Source organism: Puma concolor, chromosome A1 (genome assembly GCF_028749965.1).
Source record: "Puma concolor isolate L17-30 chromosome A1, mPumCon1.1.hap2, whole genome shotgun sequence".
Classification (NCBI taxonomy): domain Eukaryota; kingdom Metazoa; phylum Chordata; class Mammalia; order Carnivora; family Felidae; genus Puma; species Puma concolor.
In genome coordinates, this window is record NC_141667.1 from 134,106,066 (window position 1) to 134,126,621 (window position 20,556).

Sequence of the window (20,556 nt, forward strand, 5' to 3'; positions counted from 1 at the left end):
CCTATAAACTCAGGAAATTAAGGGTGGCATCACGCATGTTTGTAACATCTCATCCTTGTATGGAGTGGTCACAAGCCATGATTAGAAAATCAAAACGGAAGCCCTTATCTGCAGCAAACAACTATTCTCTTCAAAAAAGTTCTTGGCTTCCTACTAGGCTATGACTAAGACTGAATACCTGAGTACAGAATAGCAGATGTTCAGATAAACCAAGCTGCCCGTCATAAATCAAGTGCTATTCTCTTCTACTGGAATATTAATACCACAAAGGAAGGGACGGTCCTGTCTTGCTCACCACAATCGCCTAGATTCTGAAATAATACCAGGTTGTTTAGTAAATACTTGCTGATAGATGGAGGAAAGGAAGAAAGGAGGAAGGAATCTAGTTCAACTTGTCTAGAAATTCTCAGCAAAGAGAACTTGCCTATACAGGACTATGTGTAAGCTGGTGCTCATGGTCCCATTTTTCATAAACTATTCTCTTAGAAGATGAGCATGATTATTCAGCTCACTAAAGTCCTTCCCACAAAACTTTTCTGTTGTTTCATGGGAGATTCTCAAAGAGCAATTAATGACTAAAGAGCAACAAATTGAGCCCCAGTCATAGGTTTCTCTGTGCAGTTTGCTTGCACCAACCACAAGCAGACTACTGGGATGGTATAGCTCCATTCTGGAGTCTCCTGAAGGACAGTAGGCTGAATTTCAAGCAGACATCTTTTTTTTTCTTTTGTCCAGCCAGCTAGAAAGAGGCATGGTCCTCAAAACTCCACTCGGTGAAAGAGGGGCTCATTCCCGGATTATACAAAGCAGCCCTCTCTGATGACATCAGCCAGCCTTTTTCTTTACATACGCATCATTGATCAATGAGAATATAACTGAACAGCACTGGTGCCATGTATGGAAGCTCTTTATTAACTTGCAGCACCTACTTCCCTCACTAACGTTTATCTGGCTTCCACTACCGCTGATTCTCCAATAGGCCAGTGGCAAAAATATCATTACATATTTGAATAATCTTTGGCTAGGAAAGCCTTTGAAACAATATAGAAAAGGTAAAAGTCACCAAGGAAAAGACACAGATTTGACTTCAAATATTTAAAAATGTACGTATGATAAACTATATTTTATAAAGTCAAAAGCCAGTAAGACAAAGGGATTATATGTCGAATATAAAAAGAACTCCTGGGGTTCCTGGCTGGCTCAGTGGGTGGTACATGCAATTCTTGATCTCAGGGCTGTAAATATGAGCCCCATTTTTGGTGTAGAGATTACTTAAAAAAATAAAATCTTAAAAAAATAAAATAAAAAGAACTCTTATAAATTAATTTCAAAAGAATGCCAGCAGTCAGGAAGAAAAATGGGTCAAGGACAAAATAAGTCATTGAGAAAAGAGAAAACACAAATGAGAAACAATCATATTGAGAAGTCAGTTGGCTTCACCACTAGGGTGAGTAATGCTGATCGTTACCAAAAGATCTTGTGATATTTTTTAATCCTCCCAAACAAAAAACAAGTGGTAGGAGTCAGTGCGGGTGAAATGTGGAAGGTGGGAGCAGTCTTACCTTGCTTCTGAGATTGTGTGTGCTAAGCCCTCTTTGGAAATGGAAATGGAATTGGTCGTCTATAGCAAAATTTAAAAAGACATATTCTGTTGATCTGGCATTCTCACTTGAAGAAATGTATCTTGGAGAGAGAGAAACCCATGCACCTAAGGAAGTCACACAAAGACATTTTGCCTCCACCGTTCATAATAGCACCAAACTGAAAGAAAGCCTTTATGTTCATTGTTAGGCAAATGATTGAATAATTTAATGCACATCTTACTATAAAAAATTCTCAATTACTTTTTTTATTTTAGAGAGTGAGAGATTGAGTGCACAAGCGGGGAAGAAGGGCAGAGGGAAGAAGAAAGAGAGAATCCCAAGTAGGCACCACACCCAGCGTGGAGCCCCATGTGGGGCTCAATCCCACAACCCTGGGATGCTGAATTGAGCCGAAATCAAGGGCCAGAGGCTCAACTAACTGAGCCACCCAGGCATCCCTCCCAATTACTTTTTTTTAAGCATTTATTTTTTTCTACTGATATGGAAAGGGATATATAGTGTATCCTAAAAACTTTAAAAAGTAAATCACAATGCAATGTGCATAATATTTCCTCTGATATATGGTGGGTGTATATATGCATATAAATATGCAAAAAGGAATGGCAGAGTGTATAACTGTTGAAATACATAAAGACAGGTGAATAATTTATCTGAAATAGAGATAATTTATTAAGTGTAATAGAGCTACACAGAGAGAAACTTCTTGTAATGTCTTCTATTGTGTTATGTAGTTCTCTAGAACTTTAAAAATCTACTCAAGAATTTTTTTTTTTAAATTTTTTTTTTTTTTAACATTTATTTATTTTTGGGACAGAGAGAGACAGAGCATGAACGGGGGAGGGGCAGAGAGAGAGGGAGACACAGAATCGGAAACAGGCTCCAGGCTCTGAGCCATCAGCCCAGAGCCCGACGCGGGGCTCGAACTCACGGACCGCGAGATCGTGACCTGGCTGAAGTCGGACGCTTAACCGACTGCGCCACCCAGGCGCCCCTACTCAAGAATTTTTTAAAGGAAAAAATTACAAGTACTGAATGCTTCTCTGTTTTATTTCTACTTTTACATAATTGACTCATTAATGTTTATTGACTGAAAGTGCAAAGAGAGAATCAGTCATTCTAGAACAATTGCCTTCTAAGAGAAGACTTTAAATATTAACTACCACAAATTGTTCAGGAAAAGCTATTTTTTTTTTACTATGATTTAGCTGTTAATTATTTGGGCATGTGTTTTAAACCTATGACTGATGATGCCCTTGAGGGTTTTTTTTTCCAGCTTGGGAGACATTTGTTTTAAATTTTTACAATTTAACAAAAATACACTTGATCCATAGAAGAAAGTACCCTGGCCAGAATACCTCTTACTACATTAAGGTCACATATCATATGACTATTTAAATTAGAACCAGAAAACTTATGTCTTCCTGTTTCTGGAAAGCCTTTCAAATGTTATCTCATGATAATAAACTTATGAAAATTCAAGATAGATTATAAACTGCTTTTGTATCCGAAACATACATAAATATGCTAGATCCTGATTCTTGTTCTAAACTGCTTTCTGAAAAATGGTAGTATTCTCTTCTATGAGGGCAACGATGTATTTCTGTTCATCTAAACAATGAATTTATATCACATTAAACTCATGATTTCCAAATGTTAATTGTGTAGTTCTATATTATATTTGCAGGCTGAAATAAAAGATTTACTTATATACATATATACATAATATACATATATATTTAAGATTACTTCAAAAACTATTTAAAAACTCTGAAAGAAACCTTGCTCTAGGACAAAATCCACTTGAAAAGACTCAAATACCATAGAGAAAAGCTGTCAGGTAAAACAAAGACCTCAAACAGCTGTGAATAAATAGTGTGTAGTTAGCATCTCTTGCTTCCCTCTTTTCTTCTTTTTGTTCTCCAACTATAATAGTTTCCTGTTCCCTGAAAATGAGAAAAGATAATTTTTGCATTTCAAATATTTTTATTATATGACAAATATTTATGGATTTAATCTCAAATTCTCTGTGAAAAGCTGTCATGGACTTTCAGGGATCTGTACTTGAACGACATTAAAGAACTTTATCATAAATCGACATGTGACTCGTTTAATGTAAATTACCACTGAGAAATCTGAAAAAAACCTACAGTAATGTATTTACTTTATATACAGTGTTTTATAAAAAATAAAGGGGGGAGAATGAAGAGAAAAGAGAAATTTATAGATGGACCTAAGCCCCAAAGCTTCACATTCAATGGCATAGTTTATTCAGATTCCCTTGGTTGTCTAGGTTCTCTTATAAGCCCCCAGGGCGGGGGCTGTTTCTGTGCACTGTCCGCACTCAACCAATAACAAATAGTATAATTAACAGCAGTACCTGTGGGGAGAATGTGTATGATTATCGTTGTTTTTTTTTTTAATAGCACTATTCAACAGAACACTGATTGGATTGTCATTCAAGATTTTCTTGATTTTGTCATGTGTATTATTTTGAGGAGAAGTGCTCAAATTGGTTGTTTATACTTTTAAAAATATGGCTTAATGAAAAAGCAATTTAGCAAATTGCTGAGGGCCGTTTTATATCACAGAGTGTTGTCTTCCCACAGAACAATTCTGTTTAATGGAATTCCCTGGGAAGATTAGTCTAAGATGCAACACAAAATTGTTGCTGCCTGAAAGCCTGCATGCTTTTCTAGTATGCAGAAATTTCTAGAATAAGTGCCATTCTTAGCTTTAGATACAAACCTTTTCCCTATCTTTACACCCAAATCCAATCACTGAAATTAGTGACATTAGGCAGAAATTAATTCCGATGTTTTGATTAAATTTAAGGAAATCAGTTTAAATATACACTTATACACACACTCACTTGAACACAGTTGAGTCAGTAAAATAACTCTATTGGATTTGCTTGTTTTTCTTTTATTACTCAAGCAATCCAAAAGAAATATAAATAAGTTTAAAACACGTGATCCGTCAAATCATTCTGAGTTCTTACATTGGTAAAAGTATAAAGTAAGGAGGTATAACAACTGAATTCCTTCTTCAGAGATCTGAAAAATGATATCTATAGAAAACTTTATCATTTCTGTTACTGTGTTTTTGAATTCAAGTATTTCCATTAGCTTTGATTCTTTCCTTTTTTAAAAAATTTTTAAAAATGCTTATTCCTTTTTGAGAGACAGAGACATACATGGCATGAGTGGGGAGAGGCAGAGAGAGAGGGAGACACAGAATCCGAAGCAGGCTCCAGGCTCCAAGCGGTCAGCACAGAGCCTGACGCGGGGCTCGAACCCACAAACTGTGAGATCATGACCTGAGCTGAAGTCGGACACTCAAGTGACTGAGCCACCCAGGTGCCCCTGAGTCTTTCCTACCGTTTCCAGCTCTGGATTAAAATTACTCATCTGGTCTTGCGTCTTGTCGAACTTTTCTATTAGAGCCTTTAACAGGTTATTTGTAGTTATTTTAAATTCAGTCAGTTCCAGCTTTTGGTCATATGTAAGGCTGGTTTTGATTATTACTTTGTATCTTCAGATGGTTTATTCTTGACTTACTAGTAGAAGCAAATGCTGTTGGGCACACAGCCTTCACCTCTGCCATCGAGACCACTTTATTCGTGTGCTTAATGCAGCAACACTAGAGTGTCCAATGAGAGAGGTGGGCTGATGTCCCTGGCTGGGTCATTTTTGATTCTGGCCTCTTCTATGAGGAATGTTTTCTTGTGGGCATTAACATACAATACAACAATATTCACACCTCACGGCCACTCTCATATGTCCATCCATATGTTTCTACCACATAACTCATTGTACTTCTGTCTGATCTTTTTCTGTACTCTCCTTCCTGGCCCTTGTCAACCACCCAATGCACTGATCGCTACCAATCAATATTTATATATTTGAATTTTAGGCCTCCTTTCTTTTGATACAGTGCAGATAACCAGATTTGCAATCTGAAGCTCTGCTAATTAGAAGGGTTTTCTCTATCTACTGTCGCCAATGTTGTAGGCCACCCCTGAGCTAGGTGGCAATTTAGCCACCATCCATTCATTTTGCACGTATATCCTGAGTCGGTCCTTAAAAAAAAAATCTTAGCCATGACCTGAGGGAGAGATGCTGCCACAACAGTGGTGGATGCCATGAGGATTAGGGTACCTTCTCGTGCACCTTGTTTTGTTCCCTGGTACTGCTCATGCTTGATCCTGGATGTATCCCTTTCAAGTTAGGATGAATTATTAATGGGTATGTGCAATGTGTGAGACCTACCAACAGATGGGTGTGACAGGATCTACCTCATGATAGGCAGTTCTGGCCACATGCTCACTTAACTTCCCATAGGCGGGCACTCGATCTCTACCAATGCCCACTAACACGCCACTGTTTGCTTTCTCAAAACAGAAGTTCCCATTGCAGATGGCATATATACCAGAACCCTCAAACTCTTCATTAAGATTCTCCCAATGGAGCCTGCCATGAACTCTAGACGGTCTCTTTCATACTACTGATACCTCCAACACCACAAAGATCTATTGGATCAAATGGCCCAAGCGTGGGACTGCTGTGGAGTCCATTCCCTTTCTGTAAAAGAATACAGCCCTGGTAACACCTTGGCTTTGGCCCAGTGAAACCTGCATGGGGCCTCTACAGAATTCTAAAATAATACATTTTGTTGTTATAAGCCACTAACTCTGTGGTAATCTTTCATGCTATCAGTAGAAAACTAACACCAAGTATATAGAAATTACAAACAGTAATTAAATTATTAGTTCAACTATAAGGACAGCTGCAAGCTATAATAGGAAAATTAAGACTGTGAGTTAGGAATGGGGCACTAATCCATGTTCTTTTTAAAACTACCCATGGCACATTGGGAAAAATAGTTCATGGACAGTGGGAAATGGTGAAAATAATTGGGTTTATGAAGAAAATTTGACTAGAATAATAATAGAGTTGAGGTATAACATTTTGGAGAATGTAAATACTGATGGATTTGTACTAAACACATAATAGGGAGAGATTCTGATTAGAAGTAGTATCATTCTTGCTAATGGAAGAGACAACTTAAATGTAACCAGCCATATAGGGTTTTTCCTTAGTTCATACTAAAAAGAATAGGAAGAGATAAAAATTAAATTCCTGTCTTTCCAAGGCTTGTTTTGAGTAGACTACTATTTTATTTCTTCTGACTATTATACTCCATTTAGTTAATGTTAAATAACAAACCTAAAGCAAAGATGTTTTATTTATGAATACGGGGCAAGCCAAATGTCATATGGGAAATTACCTTAATGCAATGACAGCCTTCAAGTAAAGCACCAAGAAAGTTATCCCAGAGGATGAACAGCACAAAGGCTCAAAAACTAAATTCAAATGCTGAAATCATAGAACACATAATCAGAAAGAGGAGGGAACAAAGCAAGCTAACACACACGAGATGGTGTACAACTGGGATGCAAGGACCCTACTATCTGAATCCTGGGGTGTGCCATGTTCATACATCCTGCCTTTCTCTCTTCTACCTCTGCTTTCCCTGTTGCTGATGTGATTTGTGGTATCAGAGTTTAGCAAGAGGGCCCATAGGTAGAAGGTTTCCTGGAACAATGACACAAACTTCCTTTATTAGAGAATCACAGACACAAGTATTCTTGGTCAGAACTAAAGCTTACAGTCAATTAGCCTTCCAAATGGCTTGGGTTTTATTTGTATTTCTCAGGAGATATGGGCCAGAATGAGTGTCACCAATGGGTGACCAATTAAGTACTCATGAATAATGAGTGCTTCATATATTTCATGTATATTTAGTGCATTCTCAGTGTTGAGTATATTACAAATATTTTGTACCTGGGGCCTCATGAATATTAAGTATTTTTTGATTTTCTCTTTCTTTCTCCTTTTTCTTTATGAAGGTATAAATGATATACAAAGCTGCATAGATTTAATATGTACAATTTGATGAGTTTGGACATATCCTTAAAACCATCACTGCAATCCAGGTAATAGACATATCCATCATCTCCCAAAGTCCTCTTGTACTTTTGTTGTTGTTGTTGATGTTGTTACAAGAACTTTTAACATGAAATCTATTCTCTTCACAAAGAGTCAGAGGCATTTTCTTCACAGCGGGAAGAGAAAGATAAAAAGGGGAAAAGAGACCAATAAGTGGCTGTTTACAGGAGCAAATGGGATGCTTGTGTGAGCACGAGCCAAGGAGACCTTCACAGGAAAGAATGAGTGACTGGCCTGGCAAAAGAAACCTAAACTGAAGTTGAAGATACATGTGGTAAAGAGACAGAAATGTAGCTGATAATTATTAACACAGCAGATGTTGATAAACTTCATATTCTGAGGGAACAGATTGTAGGGTCACTTTGGACCTCAAAAAACTGGCCAGTGCTCAAATTTTCTGAGCTCTGACTACTCTGCCAGTAGTCATCTTCATGATACCTAGTTTGAGAGCTTTTTATACATTCACATGAGATATAGCCCAGTGATTAAGATTCCTGTTGGCTAGTTTGTGCATTTGCTATAATGAAATGACTTAATTTTTTCAAGATGTACCCAATATAATGACCTGAATATTTTCTCAGTAAGAACTGTCTCACCTTAGTGGGTATGAAGTATTACTGCAACATAACAAATAATTCTCACATACATTTTTAAAAGACATCAACAATAATATTTGGTACACAGACTTTTTTTTTCCTTCAAGGTTAATTTAAACATCAACATAAAGAAAGCTACCGTCATGCTCTCTTGCATTCTTCAGTACTTCCAGCATATGGTGGTACTCTTAGGAAGCAGGCATAAATGATGATGCTTGGTAAAGAATTGGTTTTGGAAAGGATATTTGCCATTTGGGAAATAAATAGCAAGCGTACCATCATTCCCTCTCCCCATCCTATTGTTGATGTTATTAATTAATCGGGATTTTGTGCCTTCCTAAATCCACAGAAGTTCATAGTTGGACATATTCACAGCATTATATTTCAGGTCTCATTACTGACAGATCTAAGCCAGCACTCACAATTAAACCTATTTGCCATCAGCGTGTTACTTCCTCCTTTGGACTTCTGCCTTTAGTACTGGCCGTTTTCTCCAAGTGATTAATGTAACCTCATTAAGTTAATGAATCTGGTACTTTAGCATTTCTTCAGGGATAAAAGAACTAAAATGATTGGCTACATACTGCTCCGGGCACTAATACATTTTCTTAATTAATTAAAGTTGCTTATGGAAACTTAAGCACGATATAGAAAAATCTCAATGTGAAACAAGTACCAGACAACCTCTAGGCATGACTAGAGAAGAAAGGGAACCAAGAAAGCTTAAAAGAATATTATAGATATTATTATATAATATCTATTATATTATAGATATAGAGTCAAAATTAAAGACTCTTAAAGACCAAAATCACCCCCAAAGAGATGAGAACATAGACAGTGGGAAAAATATATGCAATATATACAATACCCAAAAATGAGCAATATCATTAGTGAATAAAGTATTCCTAGGAGTCAACAAAAAAGTCCCCTGAATGACTGTTTATGAGGTGTTATTAGCAAGGGCACAAAAGCAAGGCCACGCTCGGAAACACTTTTTTTTCCCTTACTTGTGTACTAGAATAAGTTCATATATGTGCCGTAATTTCTTATGTTTAGCCTTAAGAATTCCCTTTTGAAGTGACAGCACACTTACGAAAAAGGATGATTTTAATGCATTCGATGTGGAATCGGTTGGAAACAAAAATGTGACAGCTTCCATCTCCGGTGCCAGGTAGCAATGGGGAATATAGTAATTATGTGGGGCCTATGTAAGTTTTAAGTACGCTTGAAATGTTTTTGAATTGACTTATTTATTCCAAATATCAGAAGATCCCATGAGTCTAGGCAATATGAACCAATGGCTGATATCATCAGGCAGACATGGATGATGGAGGCGTGCTCCACTAGAGAATCCTGTCCTCCAGCCAACCAAATGGTAGCTTGGATGTGGCCAAGACTGTAACTCTGATTAGAAATTTATAGGATAAATAAGGGTCTGTGAAACATATTAAACTACACCATCAGAATGCAATCTGCAAAATACAGACCATGAGAGAAACTGTACATGATAAGCAACCTGTTTCTTCAGTGAGAAAAACTGGAGTGACAGAGGGTGAGAGGGAGAGAGACTTGATAGAGAAAAACAGAACAAAATAATCAAAATTAAAAGGTAACTGGTGGAATGGGAGAAGATATTTGCAAATGACTTATTGGATAAAAGGTGAGTATTCAAAATCTGTAAAAAGCTTACCAAACTCAATACCCAAAAAAACAAATAATCCAGTGAAGAAATGGGAAGACATGAAAGATGTTTCTCCAAAGAGGACATCCAGATGGCTAACAGACACGTGAAAAGATGCTCAACATCACTCATCATCGGGGAAATGCAAATCAAAACCGCCATGAGATACCACCTCACACCTGTCAGAATGGCTAAAATTAACAACTCAGGAAACAACAGGTGTTGACAAGGATGCAGAGAAAGAGGAACACTTTTGCACTGTTGGTGGGAATGCAAACTGGTGCAGCCACTTTGGAAAACAGTATGGAGCTTCCTCAAAAAGTTAAAAACAGAACTACCCTATGACCCATCAATTGTACTACTAGGTATTTATCCAAAGGATACAAAAATGCTGATTTGAAGGGGCACACGCACCCCAATGTTTACAGCAGTGCTACCAACAATAGCCAAAGTATGGAAAGAGCCCAAGTGCCCATCAACTGATGAATGGATAAAGAAGATGTGGTATATATAATACAATGGAGTATTACTCAGGCATCAAAAAGAATGAAGTCTTCCCATTTGCAACAATGTGGATGGAACAAGAATGTAATATGCTAAGCAAAATAAGTCAATCAGATAAAGACCATTATCATATGATTTCACTTCTATGTGGAATTTAAGAAACACAAGAGATGAACATAGAGGAAGGGAAGGAAAAATAAGATAAAAACAGAGAAGGAGGGAAGCCATAAGAGAGTCTTAAATACAGAGAACAAACTGAGGGTTGCTGGAGGGGAGGTATGTGGGGGATGGGCTAATTGGGTGATGAGATCAATTATTGGGATGAGCACTGGGTGCCATATGTAAGTGATGAATCACTAAATTTGACTACTGCAATCAATACTATGCTATAAGTTAACTCGAATTTAAATTTTAAAAACTCATATAATAAAACTAAAAAAATTTAAGAGGCGTATCACCCAATCACAATTTATGCACCTTAGTTGGATCCTAATCTGAAAACAAATTATTTTAAAAAATTATGACAGGGGCGCCTGGGTGGCTCAGTCAGTTGGACGTCCAACTCTTGATTTTACCTCAGGTCATGATCTCAGGGGCGTGGGATCAAGACCTGCATCAGGCTCCTCATTGGCTGCAGAGCCTGCTTGGGATTCTCTCTGCCTCTGCTCCTATCTCTCACTCTAACTAAAAAATAAACAAACAAACAAACAAATACAAATATTGCAACTCAAGAAAGTGAATGCTGATGTAATCTTTGATGAGAATGAGAATTTTTAGGTAAGTTAATAATATCTGTGGTGACCAGCTGTATTGGTTTGCCCAGAATTGACAGGTTTTTTGAAACTTGGAACTTCCAGTGCTAAAACAAAGAATGTCCTGGGCAAATGGTGATTTCTACCAAAACTAACTGGGATGGTAGTGGTGACACTGGAGGGGCTGGAGAGAAACTCAGTAGGCTTTTGGAGGATAACCATTGAAGTGTAGTATGTATTTGAAAATGTCCTAGATTTTTAAAAAAATTGCTTGTATGTGAAAAGATGGAATGGGTTTTACCAAAGTTCAGAAGCCTCATGAAAACATTATATGTGAATTTTTTTCCAAACAGAAAGAGAATGGGTATGAAACATACTTATCATCATCTAAGATAATGCAAAGATAATTTTGTCAGTAAACTTGATACTTGTGGGTAATACAATGAAATAAGCTGGTGATGACTTCTGGGAAGTTCATCTATCATTGTAAAGCTTCTTGTGTTATACCACTGCTCACAGACAGTATTTGTTGAGTGCCAAGGCCCTGTGAGACCTCCTGAGGTAGCCCCAGTATGCAAATTAACCACTTGGAAACAAGGATTCTGTTTTTATATGGAGCTCAGAGGAGGAAGCACTCACAGATCCACACATAGTATGAGCATATGATAAATGTATTCATTTATCCCAAATTTAACAAGATCTATACATCCACTAATATTGAAAATTGATGCGTGTAAGTGAATTTGACTGAAAGGGATCAGTGGAAAATTTTCACAGAGTAAGAGAATTTGTGGAGTTTATTTTTAAACATTGCACGTATATACCTTTGATGCATGCTCCTTTCTTTTTACACCATCTTCATAGTACAAGTGATGAATTGTGTAGTTTCCTTCTTAACAATATTGAATCAACAATGTGAAAAATGAATTTACTTTGAAATAAGTTTTATAATCAAATCAGTAGCTTAGTGATTTGTGTGAATCATGTTCCAAAGAGAATATTCTAGCAACAAAGTCCAAATTTCCTAGTGGAAGAAAATTAATTAACCTTCCAGTCATCTTTCATTCAAATTGTGTGATGAATATCTTCTTTGCTCTGTTTCTCTCCTAGAATGGAGAAAGATCCCATTATTCTTGGCAGATTGAAAAAAAACAACAGTGTTACAGAATTCTGTTTTTCAAATGCATTTATTCATAAACCTGAGATCTGGAAGCTTGCAGAACAGGTTTTATAAGACCACATGAATTGTGAGAACAGTTGCCATGTCACACGCTGTACGCGCCACATCTTGAAGCTGTTCTTAATTTTTTTTTTAATGTTTTATTTATTTTTGAGAGAGACAGAGACAGAGCATGAACAGGAGAGGTGCAAGGAGAGAGGGAGACACAGAATCCGAAGCAGGCTCCAGGCTCTGAGCTGTCAGCACAGAGCCTGACAAGGGGCGCGAATCCACGAACCGGAAGATCATGACCTAAGCTGAAGTCGAACGCTAAATAGACTGAGCCACCCAGGTGCCCCTTCCACCTGTTCTTTGTTGTTGTTGTTGTTTTTTTTTTTTAATTTTTTTTTTCAACGTTTATTTATTTTTGGGACAGAGAGAGACAGAGCATGAACGGGGGAGGGGCAGAGAGAGAGGGAGACACAGAATCGGAAACAGGCTCCAGGCTCTGAGCCATCAGCCCAGAGCCTGACGCGGGGCTCGAACTCACGGACCGCGAGATCGTGACCTGGCTGAAGTCGGACGCTTAACCGACTGCGCCACCCAGGCGCCCCCCACCTGTTCTTTAGAGGCAAATGACCCAGTGCCCAAATTGGCACCAGCCAAGTTTGAACACATCAAGGAGTGGCAGCATAAAAGTACAGGTTCTTATCGTCATCCTGAAAAATGAGCCAAGTGCCACAGCTTCAGATTCATACAACCCCTAGACAATCGCATTCTGTGAAGCATGGGCATAGACAGTGGTGTGGCGAAATGTTCTATGGCTGCTTCACACTTTGCTGAATTAGGGTATCTGAAAGGAAAGGAAAATTGAAGAGCCCCCTATCAATTTACTTGTTCTCAGGATATCCCCTGTTTAAGTCAATGCTTCTCATTGTGACTTTTCTTTTGCATTCTTTCTTAAAACCCCATAGTTACTTGTCTAACCTGACCTACTCTTCTGTCAAAAGCCAACCTAAATGCTGCTCCTGAAGAGTCTTACAAGATCTGCTGAAGTAACAATTACTTGTCCTTCCCAGGTATTTTCACAGCTCTCTCCAGATACCTTTGTTATGGCACATGTGAGATAGCTTAAGTCCATTATTTCTCATATGTGTGTATCTTCCACTGAATAGTGTTTTTACACAACAGTGACCATGCTTTTTTAATTTTTATATTCACAATAGTTCCAATATCACAATATGTATTTTAATAATACCAGTGAAACTGAAATAATATATGGGGATTGTTTGCTTTCGTTAAGGTCTCATTAGAGATTAAAAAAAAGAGCTGGTAGAATATTCTTCAGAATTTGTTGAGCACACACACACACACACACACACACACACGTGAGCGGGTGCACAAAGGAAAATGAGCAAATAAAATATGTACCTGAGCTATTGATTTTGTTTACCTATCTTTTATTTGTTCTATATTTAAGCTACAAATTTTAGAACTCAGCTAATTAAAAGTACTGATTCTTGGGTAAAATATTTTCTTTTTGGAACATGACACAAAAGTTAGGGAAGTAACTAATCAGATGTAAAGTTTAAGTTAAGAAACCCATGTTCTGAACATATCTTTGTCATTTGTTTAAACTTTAACTCAACATTATCAAAATGTTTACTGAATGTGCCAGGGTTATAAATGCAGTCAAATGTCAAAGTTTGTATTTTGCTCTCATCCCTTTTATTTCCATATAGGAAAAATGCTGTTTAAAAAGCCTTTCAGTTTACATTTCTAAATGACTTCAGAATTTTAAAGACTCGTTAGATAAATTGCTTTTAAACTATAAAACTTTGCAGTCCAGACCAGAAACCATTGTTGTATATCTTCTTTATGATAAAAGGATGGAGTTGTATCAAGATCAAATAATGTTACCCTTTTCAAAACTGCTAACAAGAGGGTAATTACTATGTTTTTGACATTTTCTTTCTCTCTCTTGCCTCTTTGTTTCTTACTTTCTTGCTCTCTGTCTCCCAGGTCAGCAAATGAAATAAACACAATTTTGTGATTGCTTTCCTGATCAGTTTAAACCTTTCCTGGGAAACAAAAGCATGAGACAAAAAGCCTTGCAGAAAGTATTGCTTTACATACTGAATCATTTTATATTTATGTGTGTTATATTTCTAAATTATATTTGAAAAATCTAACAGTTCAGCTGTATGTTACAATTCTTTAGTATCATTCCCATTAGAGATGACTTCTTAAAAAGGAAGGTCACCTGTCTTCAAAGCTCATGAACATTTCTTTCAGGGTAATCTGTACAGTATAAACTGAATTAAATACAGAATTTATTTTTAGTTTCCATCCGTTCAAATAATTGTTATATGAGCACAACATGGATTCTTTACCCTTTATCCAATTGTTCCTTTCCCAAGAAAGACTTAAACCTATAAAGACTGACTCGATTAAATTATTTCAAAGTGAGAAACATTTTAGTCCAACAATGAAACAAAGTAGCTCTTTAAAGGTAAAAATTGAAATCCAAATTTTATTTCTTTAAAACAAAAAGACATGACATTTTATAGCTAAGAATACTAAACTATGAAATAGCATATTTTATTTTACTGTGTGATTTTGCACAACTTTACAGACTTCTCCAAAGCACAATGCCAAGAGTACAATGTTTGAAAAAATAAGGGTTTTCACCTATATCATATGACAATCAATTATTCAACTACTGGAACTACATTGTGCTAGCCAGAACTGCACAAAATAGTCATTAATTTACCTATGAACAAGGTACTATTATTATCCTTGTTTACCAATTAGGAATCTAAGGATCAAAGAAAATAATTTCCAAGATCACACATGTTGTTACTAACAGAGCCAGGAGTTAAACCTAAGCAATCTGACCTCAGAGCATAAGATTTTAACTATTATATTATCAATTCAAAGATTTCTTCAAGTTCTGTGAAACTTTAAGTCACCTATGAAAGTGCTTTTAGCTTCTCACAGTTTCTAAAGATTAACTTGGGAAGCCCAAGTTCTTGGGTAGTAAAGAGATACCTATGTAGACAGATGATTTTTTTAAACAATTTTAATGAGATATAATCCATATACTATACAATTCACTCATCTAAAGCATAAGATTTAGTGTTTGCAGTAAAGCCACAGAAATATACAAATAGCACTGCAATCTAATTTAAGAACATTTTCATCACCCCCTAAAAGCAGCCCTGTACCAAAATAGTTGTCATTTCCATTCTTCCTTCCAGCCCCCGGTAACCAACAACCTATCTTTTGTCTCTATAGATTTCCATGTCTCGGACTTCTCAAATTTGGTCTTGGATATGACCATACAATATGTGATGTCTTATGAGTGCTTTTTCATTTCCCATAATGTTGTCAAGATTCATCCATATTGTAGCATACCACACTCATTTATCCAGTCTTCCTTTGAAATGGGTTGTGCCTGTCCTTTGATGATTTTGAATAATCATTAGTGTACGACTTTCTGTTGGGACATAGGTTTTCTTTGCAGTGGCCAGATTATTCAGAGAATGTTACAAGAGTGTTCATGATTACAACTCTACTTTGTTGGTAATGGTATAAAGAACATGTTCACCAAGAAGCACGGTGAAACTTGACTCCTTTTTTCATACACAGCTAGGTTTGGATGTCATATACAAAATTTGAAATTCCATGTGGACAGAACTGTCAGTGTTACAGTGATAGTGCCATGATTGGTTTTATCATTAACAAAAGAGCAGAGTTCAAAAGAAATGAGAAAGAACAAAGCAGGCAAATTAAATTACAACCTATTCCCCTAGCCTTTTTTTCATGGGCACTGGCTTGGAGGTATGGTCTGATGGTCTGGAATAACAGACTTCTCATCATATTGATTGGAATGTATCTCCAAAATATTAACGTTATGAATTATTTAGAATGAACAATAAAGAAAAAAGAAGTGAAGTCAGAAACAGAACGTGTCTGATTCAGATTTAAAAATTCATGTGAAGAGACATGATCCAGAGTTAACCTCAGAGACTACTGTGGTAGCAGCTCAAGGACTGAGTTACGTCTGGAGCCTAGTTTCGGTTTAGCCATGACCACTAGGACAATGACATAGCCCCTCATGTCTGTGAGCTGCAGTTTCCTTTTAAAATAAAGACACTGCACTGGAAAATTATGATTTAGTCAGGTGGTATCTATATCCAGTGACTTAAAATTTTTTTTTAATGTTTATTTATTTTTGAGAGAGAGAGAGAGAGACAGACCATGAGCAAAGGAGGGGCAGAGAGAATGGGAGACACAGAATCTGAAGCGGGCTCCAGGCTCTGAGCTGTCAGTACAGAGCCTAATGCAGGGCTGAAATACATGAGTGCCACCCAGGTGCCCCAATATCCAATGACTTTAGAGCCAGGTGCTTAACATTCCTGAACCAATGTCCAAAATATTAAAAGATAGCCCAAACAGTTCTTCTGCACTCAACTTTCACAAATTCTAATCTTGTCTTGAGAGCTAGATCATTTACAAATTTCTATGGTTAGTTTATTTGAATCTGAACACGGATTCAGAGACTGTTACAACTGGAATCTCAGCCATCGCTGAGTGATGCAACACTCTCATTTTACAGATGGTATAAACCAGTTAGGACCTGCGAAAGGACACATCCCAGTGCCTGGGGACCCAAGCCTGGCCAGGGCACCTGGCACTTCCAACTTCTATCAGATAGATAAATAGATGTAGATAGATAGCCACTTTCCCTAATGATTCCTGGGAGTCCACTGATCCAAATGTCTGTAGCTATAATTCTATCTCCACCGCAGGAAGAGGAGTATAGTTTTTTTCTTTAAATAGAAACAAAATATCATTTACTAACTACCTATTATCAACATTAAGTTGGAGCACCTGTGTGGCTCAGTCAATTGAGTGTCTGACTCTTGATTTCAGCTCAGGTCATGATCCAACAGTTCAGGAGTTCAAGCCTTCTGCTGGGTTCTGTGCTAACAGTGTGGAGCCGGCTTGGGATTCTCTCTCTCCCTCTTTCTGCCCCTCCCGCACCTCCTTCTCTCATAATAAATAAACTTAAAAAAAGAACAGTAAGTTGCTCATAAACATTAAGGTTTTAAGTAAAGGTTATCACTTGCTAAATTCTTCTTTTCAAAGCACCTAAAACATCAATCAAAGCTTCATTCTGATTGAAAGAATTGATTCTTTTTTACATCACTCATATTGTGCAGCAAGGTTGATTTAAGTATCTACCAATGATTTTTTTTTCCTTCCTAGAAACCCACAGATATGTGCTTTATCAATGCTACTGCTGTTGAAGAAAAGAGCAGTAACTTAATTACTTGGCTTTTAGTGGTCACCTTCTGATTGTTCTCTGCAAGGTCACACTGTTTTTCCTTCTAACAACTTCCACAGTCGGCAATGATCACAGTTACTTATGTGCTCAATTTTTACTTGCATGTTCTCTTAATGTTTACTTATTATGAGAGGGAGACTGTGAAGCATAAGTGGGAGAGGGGCAGAGAGAGAGAATCCCAAGTAGGCTCCACGCTGTCAGCACAGAGACTGATGTGGGGCCCAATCTCACGAAGCGTGAGATCATGACACGAGCCGAAATCGAGAGTCAGATTTTTAACCAATGGAGCCACCCAGGTGCCCCTACTTGTATGTTTAGAATCTGCCTTCTTAAGCTAAAATGTTCATTCTTCGGGTGACAGGAATTGTGCTTGCCTTGTTCAGCAGTGCTTAGCACATTGCCTGGTCCTCAGTCAATACTGATTGCTGAAGGGAAGATATTAATACGTATACCAGCTAAGAGTAAGAAGTGAAGAGTTCCACAACTTTGTGCATTTCTGTGAATGTATGAATATGTGTAGACATGAAGATCGACATCTAGATATTTCAGATGTTTCTTTCTCACCCTGGAGGGAAACGAGTTACATTTTTATTACTAATGTCTATACTTAAAGATGATGTTATAGACCTATGACTCATTATTAATAGTGTGAACTTGCACCACTTTAATGTCTAATGAATGAAGTAGATCTTTATTTAATGTTCTAGGTCAAAGAATATAACTTTAGAGTTAGGCCTCCATTCAAATGGAGGTGTGCCAATTCTAGCCTACATTGACTTGGGTGAGTTAATTCATCTGAGTCTCTGGACTCTGTAAGTATAGATATTAGATATAAGCTTTTCTACCAGTTCCTGATACAGTATGAAAATCTTCAACCTGTCACAAACATCTTCATTTATTGCAAGAATTAAGCTTTAATAATGTTACAAAATTAACAATAATCAGCGTTGAAGATGGTAGATGTCTGACAAATGTATTTATTTGTATTATCATCGATCCACGGAAACCGCAAAGATATAAACAAAGTGTGATCATGCCAACCTGGTCATGCTGTGATCATACGGCTTCAGCGTGAGCAGCACCGAGATTTTTAAATTAGTCTTTATCTGCCCTATGGGCAAGGATCCCTGTGGACAGATAGGACCCTGGTAGTGTTATCATCTTTTGCCAACCTTTGTGCAGGCCAGCAGAGTGGATTTCAAAGTAACACCACCATGATGATAAATGACTGGCTTAGTTACAGAATTCTATTATCAGCCTTCCTGGTTTCTATGTTGCCAAATACAGCATAAAAAGTGAGAGGGGTAGTGAGTTCCCCATCAGAGAACATGTTCAAACAGAAGCTACATAAAAAAAATGAAAGAGGACAAGGTAGACAAGAGCCAGCCTTTACTGCTTTGCTTTTTAAACTCCGAGCACATTAGGGGCGATGTTTGAAGGGCCACACCTGCTCTGCCATTGTTTCGGATACGTGTTTTACTTTCTATGTTGGAAGCAGCAACAATACTGCTATTGGATCCCTAGGTGCCGAGCAGGTTAGGGAAATCCTAATTAGAAGCATAGAGGGCTCCCGCAAGGCTAAGGATTCTGTTATCTCTGACTACTCTTGTTACTTTGAAATTTCCAACTAAGTTTATCATGCAGTACCTTGCCAGTCTCTGGAGAATCTTTTGAAGTACTTTTGATCTTGCAAGGACTTGTTGATCCTTTCCTAAGGCGCGTGCTGACAGACTGCCCTGTTACTCTTCAGTGCTTTCTCACTAACCCCTCAGTGAGGTGCTTTGATTTTCTCCTGCTAGCTAATGTCAAGAGCCAGGTTGTCCAGGCTGCTAGGGATCCCTACATTCTGGTGATAACATTCAATTTCCTGTTTTCTGTCAGCCCTACCAGCCCACTTACCTTTTATACATGTATTCCTAGACAATGAAATGAACATCTATTATGGGTCAGAGTTCTTCACCACAGACTCTTGAGACTGTTAGGGTAGTAGGGGAATGAGAAATACTCCCAGTGCATGCGACAGATGCTGCAGGAGGTAGAGAAACATAAGCAGTAAGAGTGAGGCAGAAAGGAAGTAATTCCTTTATGCATGGGCAAGAGACAGTTTCACCAAAGCTTCATCCAGGAAGTGAAAACCTAGGAGGAATTCTTTGTGCGAGGGTGAGAGCCAAGAGTTCAGCTATCACTGAGGCCCAAGCCCCACAAGCTGCCCGCACAGCCAGCAGATCAAGAACTTGGGCACCACAAGCTGAGTGCTGCAATCAGCTAATAAAACTGGTTAGAGAACGCCAATTGTTCAAATTCAGGGATTTTGCAAGCTAGTTGATAAACACAAGCCATTGTTAAATATCACATAATACATACTTACAAGCAAATAAATTATGTTACAAACATTCTAACCCTCTAACTTCCCAATTATTTTAATCCATCTCTTACATACACTTTTGAGGCTGTTTATATGTATTGTATCTGAATGGTAGAAATAATAATCGTGTGCTACTGTGCATCTCTGACTCCTTGTACAGTGACATCATCTTAGTATCTTGAACTTGGCCATGGTGGTGGGAGCATGTACACCAGGAAAAATCAGCAGACATTATAAATCAAGTTCTTATTTATTATTTTGTTGATCTCTGGGGCTTAAGAAAGTGATGGGGAATGTGTGCATGCTGATTGCACTCAAAATATGTTGTAGTTATAGCTGTTTCATTGCAAACAGAACCAAAAACTTGAGGAGGTGTATTTCCAGTATTACTAAACTGTTGGCTGATGAAGCAAAGTTGCATGTCATTGACTAGCGAGTGAAGCTCCAACGTGTGTCATCGCTGTTCACATTCATCTTCATCACTAATGTAAACAAAAATATCATTAACATGCATGTCAGATCTATAGCTCTTTA

At 37.6% G+C, this 20,556-nt stretch overlaps 1 protein-coding gene across 2 annotated transcripts in view; it reads right to left on the reverse strand.

Moving 5' to 3' along the window:
• Positions 1 to 13,133: 13,133 nt before the first annotated feature.
• ISOC1 (isochorismatase domain containing 1) overlaps positions 13,134 to 20,556 on the reverse strand; it is a 254,158-nt gene continuing 246,735 nt past the window's right edge. The window contains exon 5 of one of the 2 annotated variants that reach the window (XM_086704898.1): positions 13,134 to 13,157. In XM_086704898.1, the coding sequence (XP_086561024.1) occupies positions 13,149 to 13,157 (9 nt within the window). In that variant the 3' untranslated portion in view covers positions 13,134 to 13,148. Of the gene's footprint in view, positions 13,158 to 20,485; positions 20,505 to 20,556 lie in introns of those variants that run through there. The other variant, XM_086704903.1, reaches the window with a different exon arrangement.